This window comes from Phacochoerus africanus, chromosome 4, assembly GCF_016906955.1.
Source record: "Phacochoerus africanus isolate WHEZ1 chromosome 4, ROS_Pafr_v1, whole genome shotgun sequence".
NCBI classification, from domain to species: Eukaryota; Metazoa; Chordata; class Mammalia; order Artiodactyla; family Suidae; genus Phacochoerus; species Phacochoerus africanus.
Window position 1 is genome coordinate 77,438,328 of NC_062547.1, and position 20,566 is coordinate 77,458,893.

The window sequence follows — 20,566 nt, forward strand, 5'->3', positions numbered from 1 at the left end:
TCTCCTAGCGCCATACCCCCAGTGTCCTGGGCTGGCAGCCTCCTCACCCCATCTCTGCCTCTGTCTTCATCCTCTGCGTCCTTGTCCAGATCCCCTCTTTCTTGTAAGGGCACCAGCTGTGGCATTGGGTCCTCTGCTCCAGTGTGACCCTCCCTCAGTTAATTGCACCTGCAGGGACCCCACTTCCAGAGGCAGTCCCCTCACAGGTACAGGGTCAGGACTTGAGCCCATCCTTTGGGGCCACAGTTGAGTCCTCAACACGAGCATTCTGGTAACGAGGTGTTCTGAGGGGCAGCTTCAGTGCCCTCCCAGCCTTTTCCCCTTCCACTGGCCACCCTGGCTCCTCTCCTCTGCGGCTGCCCGTGCACCAGCTCTCTGCGATCTGTGGCAGTGGGCATCTAATCCCTTGTGCGTGCGGGGAAGGCAGGTCACCAGATGCAGGAGGAACAGGCGGCGGTTGGATGGGGGAACTGCCCCGCCCCTTGCTGCCCAGCCCAGGGCAGCCTGGGGGCCCCACAACTGGGACATGCTGGCCAGAGAGGGATGACTGGCCATGTGGGGACAATGCATGGACAGAGAATCTGAGGTTAGAAACAGCTGTTGCCTGACAATTCATGCCAGTTAGATCTAGTGATAGAAAGCTTGTGCATGCACTTCGTGTCCTCTTTTCACTTTTTCCCAGTAATTCTTTTTAAAATTGAGACAAAATTCACAAATCTTAAAATTCATCCTTCTCATGGAGTTCCCATCGTGGCATAGTGGTTAATGAATCCGACTAGGAACCATGAGGTTGCAGGTTCGGTCCCTGGCCTTGCTCAGTGGGTTAACGATCCGGCGTTGCCATGAGCTGTGGTGTAGGTTGCAGACACGGCTCAGATCCCGAGTTGCTGTGGCTCTGGTGTAGGCCGGCAGCTACAGCTCCAATTGGACCCCTAGCCTGCGAACCTCCATATGCTGCGGAAAGCGGCTCTAGAAAAGGCGAAAAAAAAAGACAAAAAAAAAATTTCATCCTTCTGGAGTTCCTGTGGTGGCTCAGCCTCACTTATGTTGTCTCTGTGAGGATGTGGGTTTAATCCCTGGCCTCAAATAGTGGGTTAAGGATCCAGCATTGCTGCAAGCTGTGGTGTTAAGTCGTGGATATGGTTTGGATTCTGCATTGCTGTGGCTGTGCTGTAGGCAGCAGCTGTAGTTCCAATTTGACCCCTAGCCTGGGAACCTCCATATGCTGTGGGTGCGGCCTTAAAAAGCAGGAAAAAAAATTCATCCTTCTAAGGAGTGCCCTCATGGTACACAGGGTTAAGGATCTGGTGCTGCCACTGCAGCAGCTTGAGTAGCTGCTGTGGCATGGGTTCAGTTCCTAGCCTGGAACTTTGATATGCCACAGATGCTACCAAAAAAAAGTATATTCTAAAGTATATTCACAGAGTTGTGCAACTACCACCTTTATGTAATTCCAGAACATTCCATCACCCCAAAGTGCAGCCCTGTCCCGATCAGCAATCACCCCAGCCCCTGACAACCACTCTCTGTCTCTAAAAACCATCCTCTGTGTCTGTGGATGTGCCTGTTCTGGACATTTCCCATCCATGGAATCCACACTCTGTGTCCTTCTGTGTCTGCTTCTCTCACTGAGCATCGTGGTCTCCAGGTCTGTCCACGAGGTAGGAGTGTCGGTGCTTCTCTCCCTTTCATGGCCGAGCAGTGCTCCTGTGTATAGAGGGGCCACACTGTTTATCCATCATCCATTGTTGGACAGTGGGGTTGTGTCCACCTTTTGGCTGCTGTGGATGTGCATGTGCAGGTTTCCATGAGGAATCTGGTGGTGGAATCGCAGGGTTGTGGTAGTGACGTTTTCCAAGGACGCTGCCCCGTTTCATTGCCCCATCTGCCGGGTTGGGCTTCAGTCGCTCCGCCTTCTCCCCACACTGCTCACTGTAAGCTTCGTGTGTCCAGTTTTCTGGGCGGCTGTGAAGTATGTCCTGCTGGTTTCAGTTTGCATTTTGCAGTTGTGTGTCCTTTCTCTGCTTGCTGCCATTGGTACATGTTTTTCCCCTTAGTGGTAGCCTCAGGGCCCTGTGCCCCCCTAGCCCCACCCCAGCTATGGGCCGGAGACCGGGCCAGGTGCTGCTGCGTGGGCCGAGGTCTCCCTGCCCCTGGGGTCCCTTCCCCAGCCAGAGACCCAAGGCACCAAGCAGAGCAGGTATTCCCTCCTCTTGGCCACCAGTGATATAGAACCATCCCATGAGGTGGGTGGTCTAAAGAAACAGCCTTGGGAGTTCCCTGGTGGCTCAGTGGGTTAAGGATCCAGTGTTGTCACCACAGTGGCTTGGGTTGCTGCCGTGGCACAGGTTTAATCTTTGGCTCTGGAACTTTTACATGCCAAGGGTGCAGCCAAAAAAAGAAGCAATCCAGGACAGGGCACCTGGCCTTAAGGGATTTGTGCCCCCTACTATCCCGCCCTCTGTGGTAGGCTGTGGGAGGAGGATGGGAGGGGGAGGAACAGGCTTTTGGGGCAGCCAAACCCTTTCCAGGACTGGAGGAGGGGAGGGTCCCAGGGGCCCCCAGCATGGGCAGAGGCCCTTGGCTGACCCTGGTGAGGTGCTGGAGGCAGGTTCCAGGGCCTCTGGGACTGTAGCGACAGCCCCAGGTATAGGCTAAGGGGCTGACAGACCTGGGAGGGCATGGGGGGCCTGGAGGGGCTGGTCCGGCCTCCGTTTCCTTCTGTGAAGTGTAGGCCTGTGCCACCGCTGAGTCACTGCTTGCTGTAGGCATCCCAGGGGCAGCTGCAGTCCCTGTCAGGCCAGCTCGGCAAAGGGTTTGGTTGGAACAGTATCCAGCGCTCATGGTCTGGGGAAACTGAGGCCAGGGCCAGGAGGGGTCTGTCTGGGCATCCCAGCTGTCCTCCCCCACCCCCACATTCTGTCTGGACCCACAGAGGGGCCTGGCCTCAGCCAAGGGCCCCCTGGGGCGGGCAGGGTGCGACCTGGCGGGCAGCGGGCGGGCCTTGTTGACAGCCGTCTGTGGCTAGATTCCGCCCCGTTCAGTAATTCTCAGCGCTCTGCCAGGAAGCGTCCTGACTTACCAGGCAGGCATCATTTCCTGAAAGTCAGCGGCCTTAGGGGAAGTAGGCGCCGGCAGTGACTAAACCAACATGCAAATGCAGCCGGGCTGAGCACCGCGGTCATGCGGGAGCTGCTCCCGCCGCCTTCCAGGGACCTGGCGGCGGCCACCATGTCCCAGCTGCGGTTCTGGCTGCAGTTTGCAGCTCTCAGCAAGGTAACCCTGGGCTCTTGCTCCGAGGGAGGCCGGGCTGGGAGGGCGGGATCCTGGCCGTGGGAACTGCCGGGAACACTGGGCTCCTGGAGGCCCCCTCCCCCAGCCTGCTACTCCTGCTTTTTTGGCAGCAAGAGCCAGTCCGCTGGAGTTTTCCAAGCAGAGCCATGTGGGATGAGGAGACTGGGGGCTTGTGGGACAGCCAGGGAGGGCAGGCAGGAGGGGCTGTCGGAGGCTGGGAGCCGTCCCACCTGGGGTCTTCAGGGCTCCAGGTGTCCTGGGAGTATGAGCAGTAGCTCTGTGGGGCATGGTTCAAGATGGGCTCTGATTGGACAGGTAGGAACAGTCCCCTTCCCTCCATCTCTCGTCCCCTCCTCGGGGCCCCTGCCATGGGCCAGTGAAAGGACCTGTCTCTGAAGGGTGTCTGGGTCCTTCTCTGGCTGGCGGGGTGCTGAGCAGACTCCAGGGGGCGGGCCCAGAGCCAGGTCGTGCTTGGGGGCTGGCCTGTCCCATCCCACTGGACTGTGGGGCAGGGGGCAGCGGGGGTGTCACTGTGTGGGTCCTGTGGGCTCCTCACTGGTCCAGGGTCCCTGAAATGCTGGGGAGACAGTAACCACAGCAGGTGACCCTGTTTCCTCCCTAACTGTCATGGCAACCAGCCAGCTCCCCACCTGGGGGCTGCAGTGGATGGACAGATGGGCCTAGGGTCCAGGAAGGGCTCCAGGTGGGGACGTAGGGTGGGAGGTGAGGCTGAGAATGGAGTGGACACAGGCTGGAGGGTAGCAGGCTGGTGGGGCCCCAGGAGCTGTGGCACTGACCTGACCAGGCCCTGGGAGGGAGAATCTGGGTTCGGGTCGTCTGGGAGGTCTGCTGGTGGCTGCTGGGGGTCTGCTTCCAGTGTGTGTGGAGACCACCAGGGAGGAGTCCACTCTGACTACTGTCTAGCTACCCACCTGGCACAGGGATGGAGGGGGAGGGACCCCTGGGAGCTGCACCTTCACCCCTGGTGACCCAAGTGGGGCCCCGCCTCCTTTTGTGCCCCAGGATCCAGGGTCCCCAGATGATGTCGTTGCCCTCTGGGCCCCTGGTGGAGGCAGCCTCCACAGAGCAGGGGGAGAATGCCCACTTTCTTAATTAATAACTATTTTTTAGGACAGTTTCAGATTTACAGATTGGCTGGGAAACAGTTGCTGTGGGCCCCACAACCAGTCCCTGTCATTCACACCCACCTTAGCACCACATGTGTCCCAGCTGACTCGCCCGCCAGTGTTGAAATGTCATCCTTAATCAGAGTCCTCTTTGCCCCAGGACCTCTGTGACATCCAGTGTCCACCCCCCACCCCGCCCCCAGGGTGTGACAGTCTCACCATCTCCCCTTGAGAGGCACCTGGGCTGGGGGTCCTGCTGGACGTTGTCAGGTTGGGTGTGTCAGGGTTTTCTCAGATCGCACTGGGGTGATGGGTTGAGGGGGCGTGGGAGGACCTTGGGGCAGCGCCCTTGTCACCCGTCATCACACCAGAGGTCCCTGCTTCTGTCTTTGGTCTGTCCTTCTGGTTCCTCACTGGCTCCTTCCTTGCTGTCCTGGGCAGGAGTCTCTGTGCACAGCCGTAGCAGCAGGGTGGGGTCCCCTGAGCACCCCCGAGGTCCTCCCTGCCCACTGCTCCGTGATTGTTTTGCCTCTGGGAAGCAGGGCCATCTCAGAGCGCCAGGGTGGGTGGTTGATGGCCCTGGACCATCATTACCCTGACCAGGGGCCAGGCTGGGTGGCACCTGCTGGAAGGGCCATAACTCAGATGTGGTCCCAGAGGGGTTATAGCTGAGACAGCCAGTTCTGCAGGTGTCCAGATGCCACCCCAGGCAGCCCGTGGAGTCTCTGGGGACCTCTGAGCCCTGCTGCTTCACGGGGACTAGATGTCCAGCTTCTGCAGCCCAGCCTTCCCTGGCACTGCCCACCAGACTCAGGAAGGGCCACCTGTGACCCCAGCTGACCGAGATGGGGCAGGAGCTGGCTTCAGGGTCCATAGGGCCAGGCCTGCTGCTACTGCCTCTATTTCCCCTGAGATGAATGCTCTGGTCTGTGGGGTCACCAGTCTCTTGTGTGAGTTGCCAGGTGCTCCAGGGGGTGTCATAGGGGCCTGTTTGCGCTCCTGAGATTGGCCTCCCCAGCTTCTGTCCTGCAGCTCAGGGCTTTCATTAACCTTCCCAGGTTGCTGCCCGTGCCTGCACTAGTCCTAGTGGACACTATGTGCCTCCTAGCCGGGGAGACAGTAAGAGGAAGCTGGAGTCTGCATCCCTCCACGGTCCAGGCTGGGCATGGCAGGTGGCTGGGGCCAGGAGAGGCCTGGTGGGCAAAGTGCTGTCCTTGGGCACTGCCAGAGCCAGGGCACCCTGGGTAGTGAGAGGCGTTCACACAGGGTCTCCAACCTCATAGCAGCTGACATCACCAAGTCTCCTGACCCCAGGCAGTAAGGACCAACCCCATCCAGTAGATGGACAGACTGAGATCAGCGCCCAGCCACCCATAAGGAGGCCGCTGGCTGGATCTTGCCACCCCTGCCCCACCCCTTCCTGCCAGGCTGCTGTCCCCTAGCAATGTAGCTACTAGCCTGCCTATTTGGGACTGTACTTGTGCCAGCGCCTGAGCTCAGAGTCCTCAGGAAGCTGGACAGTGCCACCTGGAGGTCCCCCCACCCCAAGGAGTGCGGGCTGATTCCCATGCAGATCACTATGGGAGGGAGCCCCAGAAACACGGCCCCTGCAGGGGTGTGGGGCAGGGCCGAGCACTGGCTGAACACTAGGTCTCAGTGACCAAGGCCCCGGGAATGCTGCCCTCTACCACCAGAAGCCAGCTTGGCCATGGCCTCCAGACCCAGGTGTCCCTCCTCAGAGTCCCCCAGGGTTAGTGGAACAGATGCACCCTCCACCTAATCTGCCTGACGAGGTCCCCAACAGTCCTGGTGAGCCAAGCTGTGTGAGCAGGGCGGGGCTCCTAGGGGGCAGCCCTCCCTCCTCCATGGCCCCTGCCCTACTCAGGAAATGGTCCCACTGACAGGCCTGAAATGCCTTGGGGCCAAATGTCAGCATAATGGGCCCTCTGCAGCTGCAGCTGGACTGGCTCCACCCATGGCAGGCAGGCTCAGGGGGCTCCCTCCCTGGGGGCTGGTCAGCCAAGAGCTACCCCCCATCTAGGACTCAAGGGGCTAAGGGAGGTGGACGGGGCCTGCACCTTCCCCAGCTACGGGTTGTTGCAGGGCCTCTGGTCTAGGAGGCCCAAGGGGCTGGTTCCACGTCCCCATGCCCAGCAGAAGCCAGGCACACCCAGGTGCCCCCCGCCCCTGGCCGGTGCTGCACCTAATTTCCTTTAAATTTAGGTTTCTAAAGTGTATAACCTCCACAGCTGGCTTCCAAAGTGTAGGGGTCCCTGAATCCTGACATCCTTACAGTGGTGTCACCTCCTCCATGGGGATGGGCCAGGGAAGGCATGGGATGCCTCTCCCCTTACCCCAGTGTCACCAAGATAGAGTCTAGTACATAGCGTGTGGGGTCTGTCTTCTCTCACCTCTGCTTTTTTTTTTCTTCCTTTTTTGGCCACCCCTTAACACATGGCATTCTCAGCCAGGGATTAGGTCACAGTGGTAGTTGTGACCTATGCTGCAGCTTCAGCTATGTCAGATCCTTTACCCTGCTGCGCTGGGCCAGGAATTGAACCTACATCCAGGCACTGCAGAGACACTGCAGATCCCATTGTGCCACAGTGGGACTCTTTTTTTTAAAAAACAGCTTTATTGATATAATTTATATATTGTACAATCGACCTGTTTGAAATGGGTAATTCAGTGTTTTCAGTACATTCACAGATTCATGCAACTTCTATCCCCCATATTTAGTTTCAGAACATTCCCATCACCCCCAAAAGAAGCCCCATTCCCATGAGCATCAACAGCACCCCCCCCCCAGCCCCTGACAGCCAGGAACCCGCTCTCTCTCTGTGTCTGTGGATGTGTCTGTTCTGGACATTTCCCATCCATGGAATCCCACACCGTGTGTCCTTCTGTGTCTGCTTCTCTCACTGAGCATCATGGTCACAAGGTCCATTCACGTGGTAGCGAGTGTTGGGGCTTCTCTTCTCATCACGGCTGAGCAGTGTCACTGTGTGGCTGGCCCCGTAGCTCCGCCCATGGATGTCCCCACTGCGCCTTACCCAGCCTGTCTTCTAGGACCCTTCGTACCTCGACGACCTCTCCAATGCCTCCATCTTCTCCTCGTCTGTGGACTCCCTCTCGGACATCGCAGACACGCCCGACTTCCTGCCTGCTGACAGCCTCAGCCAGGTGCCCACCATCTGGGATGTGAGCACTGGCCCCTCCGCCCACGACAAGGTCAGTGTGCCCCCAGCCTGCCCTCAGCTGTTCAGATGCAGAGGAGGCCATTGCTTGAGAGAGCACATGTTTCCCGTGGGGTCAGATGATGCAGGCTCTGCGGGGGGCGGGGGAACTCCAGCACCAGGTGTCCCATCAATGCTGCCCCCCAACTTCCTCCATGGCTCATTCTCCACACCCTGCTCTGTGCTGGACCCCAGGGCCCCTGCCTTTTGGGGAGATGGGTTTACCAGGAGGTAAGAGGAAAGCAAGTTCCCAGACTGGTTCTCACTCTAGTGATTCTGCCCCACGCTCCCTGCCCAGGCAAGGGCCCCCTGTGTGTAGGGTGCCCCCCCCTACCCCGAATGTCCTTAGTGCTGAGTGAACACCCTCAAGGAATGTAGTCACATGATGGAATAGAGCCGGGTGGGCAGGGCTGAGACTTGGAGGAGGAGGCATTGGCCAGGCCAAGTGGAGGGAACAGCACATGTGCAAAGATCCTGTGGTAGGAACAAGCCCCTTGGAGTGAATCTCAAGGCCTGGTGGGGATAGTGATGGCATGGACCTCCTTCCCAGTGTGGCGAGCAACCCCTGGCCAGCTTTTTGCCAGGGCTGCAGCACTAGGGGAGGAGCAGCATCTGTGCAGTATCTCATGAAGGACACAGACGGGGGAGGTGCGGGGTCAGGATGTAGGAGGTGGCTGGAACACAGGAGGTGGCTAGGCCCGGGACAAGGAGAGGCCAGCCTGGAGAGGTCACAGGTGAGCAGGGACTCTGGGTATGCCAGGCCAGACTCTAGCACCTTCCCTGAACTGGGCAGCAGGGGCATCCTGCGAGGACTGGGGAGCCCATGCCTCTATCCAGGGTCCTCTGCCAGGAGAGCAGCTCCTAGCCTTTGGGAGCCTGAACCTGCTTCACAGCTTCAAGAGGCAAGCTTGGGCAGTGTGGCTGGGGCACCCGTGCCTATGGGGGCAGCTGGGCTGGGACCCCCCCCAGGCCTGCGGCCACTCATGGGAACAGAGGGGCCAGGGAGGGCCAGGATGAGGCTGGTGGGAGGATGGGAAGTGCCAGAGCAGGCGTAGTGGGCCTGTCCCTGCCTACCTGCAGGGCAGCATGAGGTAAGGTAAGGCAGCAACAGGAGGGCAGCTGAAATCCCACGTCCTGCCTGGCTGCTGTGCTGTGGCCAGCCTGACAGCCCGCCCTCGGGAACCTGACTCAGCCTTCCAGGAACCTGGGCCCATGGCTGTTTGTTTGTTTTTGTTAATTAAAAAAAAAAAAAGAAAATTAAGAATAGGTTTCTGACCTCCCTGTAACTCACTTCCATTTTATTTTTCATTTTTAAAAAACCTTGGCCATGTTTTTTTCCTTCCAGTTTTACTGAGATAAAAGCGATGTGAAACACTGTAAGTTTAAGGTGTGCAGCATGACAATGTGATATACGCACGTCATGAAAGGATGCCCACACTAAGTCAGTGAGCATACATCATCTCATACAAGATACAAAATTAATGGAGTTCCCTGGAGCGTGTCAAGGATCTGGCATTGTCACTGCTGTGGACCAGGTTCAGTCCCTGGCCCAGGAACTTCGATTGCCACGGACCTAGCCAAAAAAAAAAAAAAAAAAAAGATACAAAATTAGAGAAATAGAAAGGACTTCCTCTTGTGGCTCAGTGGTAACAAACCGGACATGAGAACGTAGGTTCAATCCCTGGCCTCGCTCAGTGGGTTAAGGATCTGGCGTTGCCATGAACTGTGGTTTAGGTCACAGACACGGCTCAGATCCCTGCATTGCTGTGGCTGTGGCATAGGCCAGCAGCTATAGCTCCAATTCCACCCGTAGGCTAGGAACTCCCACGTGCCTCATGTACAGCCCTAAAAACCAAAAAAAAAAAAAAAGAAGAAGAAGAAGAAGAAGAAGAAATAGAAAAACAGGAGTCTCCACTGTAGTACAATGGGTTAAGGATCCAACTACAGCAGCTCGGGTTGCTGTGAAGGTCTGTTTGATCCCTGGCCCATTGCAGTGGGTTAAAGGATCCAGTGTTGCTGCAGTTGTGGTGTAGGTTTTGTAGCTCAGATTCATTCACTGGCTCAGATTCATTCACTGGCCTGGGAACTTCCATTTGTCACATCGCGGCCATTAAAAGAGAGAAAACAAATAGAAAAATATTTTTTAGGAGTTCCCGTTGTGGTGCAGTGGTTAACGAATCCGACTAGGAACCGTGAGGTTGCGGGTTCGATCCCTGGCCTCGCTCAGTGGGTTAAAGGATCCAGCGTTGCTGTGAGCTGTGGTGTAGGTTGCAGATGGGGCTCGCATCTGGCGTTGCTGTGGCTCTGGCGTAGGCTGGCGGCTACAGCTCCGATTAGACCCTTAGCCTGGGAACCTCCATATGCCGCGAGAGTGGCCCTAGAAAAGGCAAAAAGACAAAAAAAAAATTTTTTTTTACTTATGACATGAACTTCTAGGATTTACTCTCTTAACTACTTTCACATATAATGTTCAGCAGTGTTAGTTATACTTACCAAGTTGTACGTTGCATTCCTAGTACTTATTTATCTAATACTTCATGCATCCCTTATTTATCTACCAAATCCAAGTAGGCAGGCAGCCGGGGAGGCCAGTGGCCAGCTGAAGGGCTTAAGGACAGCGAGGCGAGCCCCCACTGGGGGCTGGGGCCCCTCCAGGCACTTCTGCCCCACATCTGGCCTGAGGCTCATGTCCAGTCTTCCCTCCAGCTGTTCCTGCCCAGTGGGCCATTTACAGGCCTTGAGGACCCCGTATCCTCCCTACCTAGCACCCCGCTTCTCATCAGCTACCAGGTGAGCCAGGCTTCTTCCCTATAGCCACCCTCCCATCCTGGGAACTAGGGAGGGCCCCTCACACTCAGGCATCTGCTGTGTGCCAAGCCCTGTGCTAGGTTAGAAGCATAGTCTGCCCACTGGGGACCATGGGTAGGGAAGCTGAGGTGCCAGGGAGGGACCATGCTGTGTGGGGCGGTCCAGGCCCCTGCCTCGGTGGGGAGGCTGGTGTGCTGAGGGGATGCAGGGGACAGGATCAGCTCCAGCATGACAACACCTGGCCATCAGTCTCAGAGTCAGCCCGAGGAGGAGGAAGAGGCTGAGGAGGATGAGGCAGAGGAACTGGGCCACGCGGAGACCTATGCAGACTACGTGCCTTCCAAGTGTGAGTATCCTGGCGACGCCCAGCAGGCGACCTCTGGGCTGCACAGCCCCAGGGGCACTGGGTTCCTGAAGGTCCCAGGTCCCTTAAACCACCAAGGCAGGTGTGGGAGCTGTAGGCGGTCTGTAAAGGGGCAGTTCTGTAATCAGGCTGTAATCTTCATTTGGTGCAAAATCGAGAGATGAGCACAAAACCGGAGATGGAGGTTGCCATGGAGAGGCAGGCTGCCTTCTTCCACACCTCTGGGGGCGGGGGTTAGGGATCTTAGTGCATGATGGGGCCCTCCTCTTCTGGGAGCGTGCCCCGCCCATCCTGGCCTCAGGCAGACCTCCCTTAGGCCCTGGCCACGCCCCTGACCTGCCCCCTCGCCACGCCCCTCCAGCCAAGATTGGGAAGCAGCACCCGGACCGTGTAGTGGAGACCAGCACGCTGTCCAGTGTCCCGCCGCCAGATATCACTTACACCCTAGCTCTGCCCACCTCGGACAGCGGGGCTCTTTCTGCCCTGCAGCTGGAGGCCATCACCTACGCCTGCCAGGTGATCCTGGGGGCTCCCACCGGGTTCGCGTCGGGTGTGGGAGGGAGTCTCTGTGCCCACCCTGACTCTGCAGCCTGCTGACTTCCCTGTCTTCTCCCCGACCCCCACAGCAACACGAGGTCCTTCTCCCGGGCGGGCAGCGCGCGGGGTTCCTAATCGGGGATGGCGCGGGCGTGGGCAAGGGCCGCACTGTGGCTGGCATCATCCTGGAGAACTACCTTCGGGGCAGGAAGAAGGCCTTGTGGTGAGTGTCCCCCCTTTGAGTGCGGGCGCACTGGAAGGTGAGGAGGGGGTTCCTGACGCCTACTGGCCCACACCCCCAGGTTCAGCGTCTCTAATGATCTCAAGTATGACGCGGAGCGAGACCTGAGGGACATCGCCGCCTCTGGCATCGCGGTGCATGCGCTGAGCAAGGTAGGTGGACCACAGCCCACCCAGCCCTGGTGGGAGTCCCAGAGGCCCGGCATGGCCAAGACACCACTCGCACCAATGCCTGCTCCTTTCCCCAGATCAAGTATGGCGACAACACTACCTCAGAGGGCGTCCTCTTCGCCACCTACTCGGCCCTGATCGGGGAGAGCCAAGCTGGCGGGCAGCACCGTACGCGCATCCGGCAGATACTGGAGTGGTGCGGGGAGGCCTTCGAAGGCGTGGTATCCTGACCTGGGGCGGGGGCGGGGCGGGGGAAGGGTTGTGGAGGGACAGGGCGGGGCCCAGGCTGCTAGCCGGGAGTCTGGTCTTGGCTGGCCGGGGCCAGCCGGGCGGGCGGGGGAGGGAGCGGAAGTGCGGGAGAAATTCCCGGCAGGCAGGGCCGGGTGGCGCTGGCTCAGCCTCAGAGACCGGATACGCCCCTGCCTCGGCGTCCTGGCTCCAGCAGGCTGGACCCTTGACCACAGGGGCGGTGGCGGGGGCTGTTTTCTGTGACACTGCGGGGTGACAGGGCGGGAGGTCTGGGGGCACAAAGCACTTCCTACCCCTTCCTTGTCCATCCAGCCCCGTAGTTGTCCTGGGCTCCATGGGGCGGGCCAGCAAGGCCAGGAGGCCTCAGTGCTCTGGGCCCTTCCCAACTGCAGCAGGAAGCCCTCGGTCTCCCTCTGCGCTTCAGCCTGAGAACACTCTTTTTGCTCCCATCAAATCTTAGGATACCAAGGATAGGAAAGTGTAAGCAAGAGTCTGATGGTTGTCTTGTATTAATTCCTTATTTCACACACTCCTCTTGCTAGTAACAACCTTTAGACAAACCCTCCTTGGTCTTCCCCAGCCTCTCCCCTCTATCCCCGTCAGCCAGGCACCCAATGAAGGGCCCCAGTGTTTCCTGGGGATTGCTGCGGTGCTCGTGGAGGAGCCTCTGGCCTTACCCTCTGGGAATCCGCCCTTGTTGCCAGAAGTGGGCTGACTGCACCCTCCTAAAGCCCTCCTCACTCCCCCCAGATGCATCCTCTGTTCCCAAGGGCTTAGTCTGTGCAGATCCCCCAGGGCTAGGAGCAGCAGCAGAGTTTCTGGCAGGTCCAGGCACCTGGTGACATCTCCGCTCAGCAGCAGCACAAAAACAAGGTTTACTTCACACCCAGGGGCTACCTGCCAGCACCAGGCTCACCTCCTCACCTGTGTTGTCACAAATCCTCTATCGACCCTCTGTGCACATGTACATACACGTGGACCTCTGTGTGCGCATGTGTGGCACTCACACCTTCGTAATGGACATGCTTATCTGCAGCTTACTCTTTCTCCCCTTGAAACATTAAGAACTTTCTTTGTCTTCCAATTTCTGTCAGCATTGTGTAGGGCCTAGAGGCTCACACACTGCAAGCACCCCACCCATGGCCAGGTACCCCCAGGCACCTTCCAGAGTCCCTCAACCAGGAAGGGACCCCATGGGGCAATCATGGTGGGTCTGTGGGGCAGCCTGCCTTTCAGAACAGTCCTTAACCCACGCCTGTCCCAGATTGTGTTTGACGAGTGCCACAAAGCCAAGAATGCCAGCTCTACCAAGATGGGCAAGGCCGTGCTGGACCTGCAGAACAAGCTGCCCCTGGCCAGGGTTGTCTACGCCAGCGCCACAGGTGAGGACACACAGGGCAGGGCCAGGGCCCAGTCCTCCATTAGTGATGCCAGGTCTGCAGCCTGGCTCCTGCCAGGCCCTAGGAGGCACCTCACGGCCTGTCCTCAAACACCAACCCCCATCAGAGGGTCTTTCCTCTGCCCACTGGCTGTGGGCACTTTCCCAAGACCCTCAGCAGCTCCTCCCTCCCCCAGGTGCCTCTGAGCCCCGGAACATGATCTACATGAGCCGCCTGGGCATCTGGGGCGAGGGCACGCCCTTCAGGACTTTCGAGGAGTTTTTGCACGCCATCGAGAAGAGGTGCGCTCTTCACCCAGCTCCACCCCACCCATGGTGGGAGCGGGGGCCACAGAGGGCCCTGCTGATCACACTGGGAGGCCGGGTGACTGGTGCAACCACCTCATACCCCTGCCCACACTCTTCTGGCAACCAGAGGGATCTTTAAAAGCAAATCCCATCCTTTCTTTGCCTGGTACTTCCCACTGGTCTCAGGGGAAAGCCCCCCCCCACCTTCCTGATCCCACAGATCCCTCCTTGGCCCAGGCAGACCACCTTTTGTCCGTTTCCAAGGGCTACTCGGCCCTTGGTGGCCACTGGGCCTTTGCAAGTGCTCTCTGCTCCCGCTGTGCACTTGGCTCTTCCTCATTCACTCTCCAGGGCTCCGAGTGGCAGCCCCTTCCCGGGTTGATCCATCTCAGGGTGGGACCCAGCATGTGGCTGGCAGGTCCCCTGCCAGTGCCCAGGCAGCCTGTGCTCATCCACAGGGGCGTGGGTGCCATGGAGATCGTGGCCATGGACATGAAGGTCAGCGGCATGTACATTGCACGCCAGCTCAGCTTCTCCGGTGTCACGTTCCGCATTGAGGAGATCCCACTGGCCCCGGCCTTTGAGCGCATCTACAATCGGGCGGCCCTGCTGGTGAGCCTCGGGCCACAAGGATAGCCTGCGTCTCCCCCAGGAATCATGCCTTGTCTCCTTCCTCGTCTGCTCTGAAAGACACCCAGGGATTAGTCAGACTGTGAGAAGGAGGAGGCAGCCGGCCTACCTGCCTTGGTCCCTGGCAGGAGCTGAGCAACTTGATTCTGTCCAAGTTGTAGATTCTGTGCAGACCGTACGACTGTGCCCTCTCGCCCTCTCCCCACGATTTCATGAGCACATTGCTGGACGTGACCCAGCTGGTAGCTATTTTCAGTGTCCACATCCTTGTGCACCTGTAGCCTGGCCCCATCCTCACCATCAGATCACACCCACCCAGGATGAGTCCTGAGCTTCAGCCCTGCCATGTCATGCTTGGCCCCTGAGCTCCCACCAGAACTGGATCTCCCCTCAGCCTTGCCGACACCAGGGCAGGCCTCTTTCTGGGGGACCACCCTGGGCACTGAGAGGTGTAGAGCAGCCTCCTTGGCCCCCACCCAGCTGATGCCAGGCCTCCTCAGTGTGACAACCACAGATGTCCTTAGACATGATCCGGTGTACTCTGGGGGCAGGACCACCCTGGTGAGACCTCCCTGGTCTAGAGTGTGGAAAGTCAAGTGCCTGCCTGCAGAAGGCTGTCCCCCACCCCTGGACACCTCAACTCTTCACAACTGCCACAGCCTTGCCAGCATCACCCTGCCTCCATGTTGCACTATTTTGACCCCCCACCTCTGGCCTCGTGTTTCAGCCGGGTGGGAGTGGGCAGGTGGGCACCTGGGTCCTGGGGGCCGGCAGGGGTGAGCTGAGGTGACTGTCATTGCAGTGGGCCGAGGCCCTGGGCGTGTTCCAGCAGGCAGCCGACTGGATTGGCCTGGAGTCCCGCAAGTCCCTGTGGGGTCAGTTCTGGTCGGCCCACCAGCGCTTCTTCAAGTACCTTTGTGTGGCCGCCAAGGTGCACCGGCTGGTGGAGCTGGCCCGGGAGGAGCTAGCCCGGGACAAGGTGAGCAAGGACTGTGTCAAGACCCTGCACCCCCACGCAGGGGGCGGGTGGCAGAGCCTGGCACCCCATGTCAGGATATCAGTCTCAGGGTCGAAGAGGAGCCTGTGCGTGTCTGGGAGGTCCCCATCCATGGGTGAGAGTGGTGATGCTGGACCCAGTCCTGCCCACTCCCAGCTCCCTGTGGCAGGTGGCAAGCAGGGCCTGGCTCCAGGCTCCCTATGTCCAGGCCGGGCTGGTGAGTCCCCAGACAGTATGGGGCAGGGCCAGGCAGAGAAAAGCAGGGGGTCCAGGAGCTGAGGCTGCTGTTGGTTGCCAGGTGGAGTTCCCAGGTAGCTCTGGGCTTACTGGGGGGCTGGGTGTGGGGACCGGGGGCTTCCCTGGGGCCACGCTCCAAGGCTGGTGGTTGAGGGTCCCAGACTCACTCACCACCCCAACTCCCACAGTGCGTGGTCATTGGGCTGCAGTCCACGGGTGAGGCGCGAACCCGGGAGGTCCTTGGCGAGAAGGAGGGACACCTTGATGGCTTCGTGTCTGCTGCTGAGTGAGTGATGCTTGTGGCCCATGAGGGTGGGTGGGGGCTACCCTGGAACCCCCTCCCTGTGCGACCAAGCAAGTGCCCCCACCCTGGTCTAGCCTGTGGCCTGGTCCTCCGTGTGACTCTAGCTGAAGGAGCCAGCCTGAGATCCTCAGAGACCTTAGTAAAGCCATCAAGGAGACCTATGGGGACCCTAGGACTGGGAGGGTGCTGGCCAAGGGCTGAGGCTTTAGAATGAGGCTTACAGATGCCCATTCCCCACATGGGTGTGGTGCCCTTTCAAGGACTGCACTTTAATTTTAGATACTGGCCTTGGTGTTCCCCGAAGCCCCTGGTCTCTCTCCCCACACTGAGCAAGGGTCCTAGCAGGAGGCTCTTCACCTGGCTCCACCCAGCCCCTACCCACACTCAGTGCTCCCCGCAGCCACAGGCCCAAGTGCAAGGCAGGGGGGCCCTGTCCCACTGTGCTTACAGCTCCTTTCGCCCACCTTCCTGGACTCCCTGCACCCAGACCCATCGCAGGGTTCTCTGGCGCTGGGCATCCTCCCCCACACCCCTCCTTCCCCTGGGCAGCAAATCCACACAGGGGACCCAGCTCCTCTGAGTCTCCTGGTGAAAATAAACCCTGCTTCTCACTTTCAGAGGCGTCTTTCTGTCACTAATTCTGAAGCACTTTCCTTCAACCAAGAGAAAGCGAGAGAGAGGAGCAGGCAGTAAGAGAAAACGTAAGCCTCCCACCTCTGACCTCAAACCTCCCACCTGGCTGTGGCCTCCTTGCCCTGGCCTGGTGCCTCCCTCCCTTCTGAGTGACCTGTCACCCCCCCACACACACACTGCCCCCTCTACTGCTGGTTGCACAGCCATGTGGCCTGACCCCTGATCCGCACCCCAACCTTCCAGGGCAGCTGCTGAGTCAGCAAAAGACCCCAGTGCAGCAAGATGGGGATGCAGCTAGCTTGGCCCATGTGGCCACATGCCCAGAACGAGGGGGCCTTGCTCTCCCCAGGTGAAAGTGAGCCCGAGGCTGAAACCATACTGGTCATGTGGACCAGGATGGAACCTTTCAAAAGCATCCTGGGGGAGTTCCCGTCGTGGCTCAAAGAAATGAACCTGACTGGTATCCATGAGGACGCAGCTTCAATCCCTGGCCTCGCTCAGTGGGTTAAGGATCCAGCATTGCTGTGAGCGGCTCTATAGGTTGCAGACAAGGCTTGGATCTAGCATTGCTGTAGCTGTGGTGTAGGCCGGCAGCTGAAGCTCCAATTCAACTCCTAGCCTGGGAACTGCTACAGGTGCATCCCTAAAAATGGGGAAAAAAAAAAGCATTCTGGGGAGTTCGCTTTTGATCCAGTGGGTTAAGGATCTGGTGTTGTCACTGCAGCAAAAAAAAAAAAAAAGTATCCCAGGACAGGGGAATGACGTTTTAGTACCTGCTGGCGTACACTGCCTGCTCTTCCTCCAGGCAAAGGCTGAGCCCCCACTTATGGGGAGAAGAGAGGCCAAGCAACTCACCTGTTGCCCAGTCCTGCTCCTTCCATCTCCTGGGACCGGCTGTCAGGGTGTCTGGACAGCAGATGAGTTCCCTCAGCCCCTGGATGACCATCTTGTCCAAGCCTGGGCACATCCTTTGGCTGACCCATCCATGGCCACCTCATGAGGCTGCGTGCATAGCCTTGCTGGGCGCCATCCTAAGACACACCGCTGTCAGGAAGTCTGATGGCTGTTAGAACTGCCCCTTGGAGTTCCCATTGTGGCTCAGCGGGTTAAGAATCCAACTAGTATCCATGAAGATATGGGTTTGATCCCTGGCCTTGCTCAGCAGCTTAAGGTTCTGGTGTTGCCATGAGCTGTGATGTAGGTCACACATGCAGCTCAGATCTGGTGTCACTGTGGCATAAGCTGGCAGCTGCAGCTCTGATTCGACCCCCAGCTTGGGGACCTCCATATGCTGCAGGTGCGGCCCTAAAAAAGGGGAAAAAAAAAAAAAAGTGCCGCTTTACACTGTGCTGCAAAGCTGAACAGAACAAGGGGCCCAGCCCTGAATCCTCACTGTCCCAGCAGACAGACCTGTCCCTGGACCGCTAGGAGGCCCCCCAGGCCAGAGTTGCAGGACTGGGCCCTTGTGACCCCTGTCTGCACCCCCGCAGGGCGGCCACGAGGTCGTGGAGCCAAGGCACCCAGGCTGGCATGCGAGGTGGCGGGTGTCATCCGTATCAGTGATGACAGCAGCACGGAGTCTGACGGTGGCCTGGATAGTGACTTCCACTCCTCCCCCGAGTCCCTGTTGGATGATGACGTGGTCATCGTGGATGCCATCGGGCTCCCAGCTGATGACCGCGGTGAGGCACGGTGCTGCCCTGCCCCCGCCCTGCCCCACGTCTTCTCTTCTTAGGCTCAAATAGGGAAGGTCAGGGCTTGCAGCTGGGCAGGGGCAGAGCCAGGTTCATGCTGGAAGTTGGGGGTGGGGAGGATGGTAGGAGAAGGTTCTGGACCCCCATACCTCCTGTGCTTACCCCCATTCCCCAGGGACCCCTTGGCCTCGAGGGCCCAGGATTTATTCTCACTGCGAGCGGGGTGGTGGGCAGGCAGCCTGGCTGGTCCCACATGACCCTCCGGCCCCACAGGCCCCCTGTGCCCCCCACAGCGGGACCTGCACGGCCCTGGCATCCTGGAGCGGGTCGAGCGGCTGAAGCAGGACCTGCTGGCCAAGGTTAGGGCGTTGGGCCGGGAACTGCCAGTCAATACCCTGGATGAGCTTATCGACCAGCTGGGAGGCCCAGAGCAGGTGGCCGAGGTGAGCTCTGGTGCCCCCTGGTGCCTGCCCCCAGTATCTCTGTTGGGTTACCTCCCTCAGCCACTGACACACACACATACACCCTGCCCCTGGCCAGTGCTCCCACCCTGGGCCTTCGGGTCCCAGGTGCTCTCTCCAGCCCCTGCTCCCTCCCATCCCCCCTTTCCACTTGCATTCTTTCCCAGGATGTTCCTGTGCTGCCACCTCAGATATGTCTAGGTCCCAGGTGGCTGGGCTGCAGTAAAATGCTTAGGAGCATGTAGTGAAAATTCCTGCTGACTGCCTGAGGCCACCTGAGCCTGGGAGAGACCGTCCTGGCAGCCCCCACTGCACACACCCAGGAGCCCCAGGGTCACAGGCAGGGGGCGGGCAAACAGGCACAGGCACACGGGCTGAAGACCTATGCCCTCGCCCCCACCATGGCCACAGATGACCGGCAGGAAGGGCCGCGTGGTGTCCAGGCCTGATGGGACTGTGGCTTTTGAGTCCCGGGCAGAGCAGGGTCTCTCCATCGACCACGTGAACCTCAGAGAGAAGGAGCGCTTCATGAATGGCGAGAAGGTAGGGACCTTGTCTGCAGGGCACCCACTCTACCGTGAGCCAGGAGAAGGGGCCCTCAGGGCCCTGTGGGTGGGGAAAGCACAGAGGCCAGAGGGCTGGAGGACCACCGGCTGTGTGCAGGTGGGTGCTGGCTGCCGCCTGTTGGTCCAAATCACATATGCACTACTTCAGTGCCTGGCCACTGCTTCTCCAAGCCACCCCGTGGGGGAACCAGGATGGTCCAGACTCTATGCTAAGCCCTTGTGGGCCCCTCTATGGACACACGTACCTGAGCTTCCTGCCTGGGTCCCCCTAAATGCATCCAGCTGACCCAGGGCACATGGGATGCTCACCCTGCCACCCCACTGACCAGGCCATGTCTGTGCCCTGCCCCCCCAGCTCGTGGCCATCATCTCAGAGGCCTCCAGCTCCGGTGTTTCTCTCCAAGCCGACCGCCGGGTTCAGAACCAGCGGCGCCGGGTCCACATGACACTGGAGCTTCCCTGGAGTGCTGACCGGGCCATCCAGCAGTTTGGTGAGCCACGCCCCAAGCTACCCTGCCCCAAGCCATGCCTCCCTTTGGACCACCTGGTCCTTAGAAGCCCCTCTGCCTCCAGGCCGGACCCACCGGTCCAACCAGGTCTCTGCACCGGAGTACATCTTCCTCATCTCGGAGCTTGCTGGGGAGCGAAGGTTTGCCTCCATTGTGGCCAAGCGGCTGGAGAGCCTGGTGAGCAAGCAAGCAGGCCGGGGCCTGGGCCAGGGAGGGCGGGTCCAGGAGGAGAGGAGCAGTGTGTGACAGCTTCCCACATCCTGGGCAGGGGGCTCTCACCCACGGAGACCGCCGTGCCACCGAGTCCCGTGACCTGAGCAAGTACAACTTTGAGAACAAGGTACCCAGGGGGGTGGAGCCCAGGAGAGGTGAGTCCTGAGATGCCCCAGCCTCTGATGCAGTCCCACCCCTCCACACAGTATGGTGCCCGGGCCCTCAGCTGCGTCCTCACCACCATCCTAAGCCAGACGGAGAGCAAAGTGCCGCTGCCCCAGGGCTACCCTGGAGGAGACGCTGCCTTTTTCTGTGGTGAGCTGGGGTGCCTGTGCTCTCAGGGGTACAGTCTGGGGTGTGGAATTGGTAGATGGATTTGTGTCGGAAGACTCTCTGCCCCCGCCAATACCTCAAGGGGACACTCCTGGTGAGGGGGAGCCCCCCTGGCGTGGAAGGCAGATGAGCAAGACTCTCCCTTCTTGCAGACATGAAGCAAGGGCTGCTGTCGGTTGGGATCGGCGGGCGCGAGTCCAGGTCTGGCTGCCTGGATGTGGAGAAGGGTGAGTTCCCACATAGCCCCACACCTCCAGATGGGGGGACAGGCAGGGG

General features: G+C 59.3%; 1 protein-coding gene and 1 long non-coding RNA gene across 10 annotated transcripts in view; one reads left to right on the top strand and one right to left on the bottom strand.

Moving 5' to 3' along the window:
- SBNO2 (strawberry notch homolog 2) overlaps window positions 1-20,566 on the top strand; it is a 49,624-nt gene that overhangs the window by 26,429 nt on the left and 2,629 nt on the right. For 4 of the 8 annotated variants that reach the window (XM_047777758.1, XM_047777759.1, XM_047777757.1 and 1 more), the window contains exons 5-25: window positions 7,491-7,652; window positions 10,364-10,447; window positions 10,715-10,811; window positions 11,191-11,345; window positions 11,456-11,589; window positions 11,669-11,759; window positions 11,855-11,998; window positions 13,291-13,408; window positions 13,602-13,707; window positions 14,172-14,325; window positions 15,146-15,322; window positions 15,766-15,863; window positions 16,500-16,582; window positions 18,005-18,196; window positions 18,482-18,651; window positions 19,081-19,212; window positions 19,591-19,726; window positions 19,809-19,921; window positions 20,013-20,084; window positions 20,164-20,272; window positions 20,443-20,517. In XM_047777758.1, coding sequence (XP_047633714.1) covers window positions 7,491-7,652; window positions 10,364-10,447; window positions 10,715-10,811; window positions 11,191-11,345; window positions 11,456-11,589; window positions 11,669-11,759; window positions 11,855-11,998; window positions 13,291-13,408; window positions 13,602-13,707; window positions 14,172-14,325; window positions 15,146-15,322; window positions 15,766-15,863; window positions 16,500-16,582; window positions 18,005-18,196; window positions 18,482-18,651; window positions 19,081-19,212; window positions 19,591-19,726; window positions 19,809-19,921; window positions 20,013-20,084; window positions 20,164-20,272; window positions 20,443-20,517 — 2,602 coding nt within the window. Of the gene's footprint in view, window positions 1-3,078; window positions 3,277-7,490; window positions 7,653-10,363; window positions 10,448-10,714; window positions 10,812-11,190; window positions 11,346-11,455; window positions 11,590-11,668; window positions 11,760-11,854; window positions 11,999-13,290; window positions 13,409-13,601; window positions 13,708-14,171; window positions 14,326-15,145; window positions 15,323-15,765; window positions 15,864-16,499; window positions 16,583-18,004; window positions 18,197-18,481; window positions 18,652-19,080; window positions 19,213-19,590; window positions 19,727-19,808; window positions 19,922-20,012; window positions 20,085-20,163; window positions 20,273-20,442; window positions 20,518-20,566 lie in introns of those variants that run through there. The other 4 variants (XM_047777764.1, XM_047777765.1, XM_047777761.1 and 1 more) reach the window with 4 other exon arrangements.
- Window positions 9,200-15,228, bottom strand: LOC125125964 (uncharacterized). 2 transcript variants are annotated; one of them, XR_007134488.1, is made up of 3 exons: window positions 15,097-15,228; window positions 11,878-14,396; window positions 9,200-9,230 (listed from the first exon to the last, which is right to left on the bottom strand). It is a non-coding gene; the product is annotated as an uncharacterized LOC125125964 (long non-coding RNA). The 2 variants fall into 2 exon arrangements; XR_007134487.1 differs by lacking the exon at window positions 9,200-9,230 and adding an exon at window positions 10,805-11,048.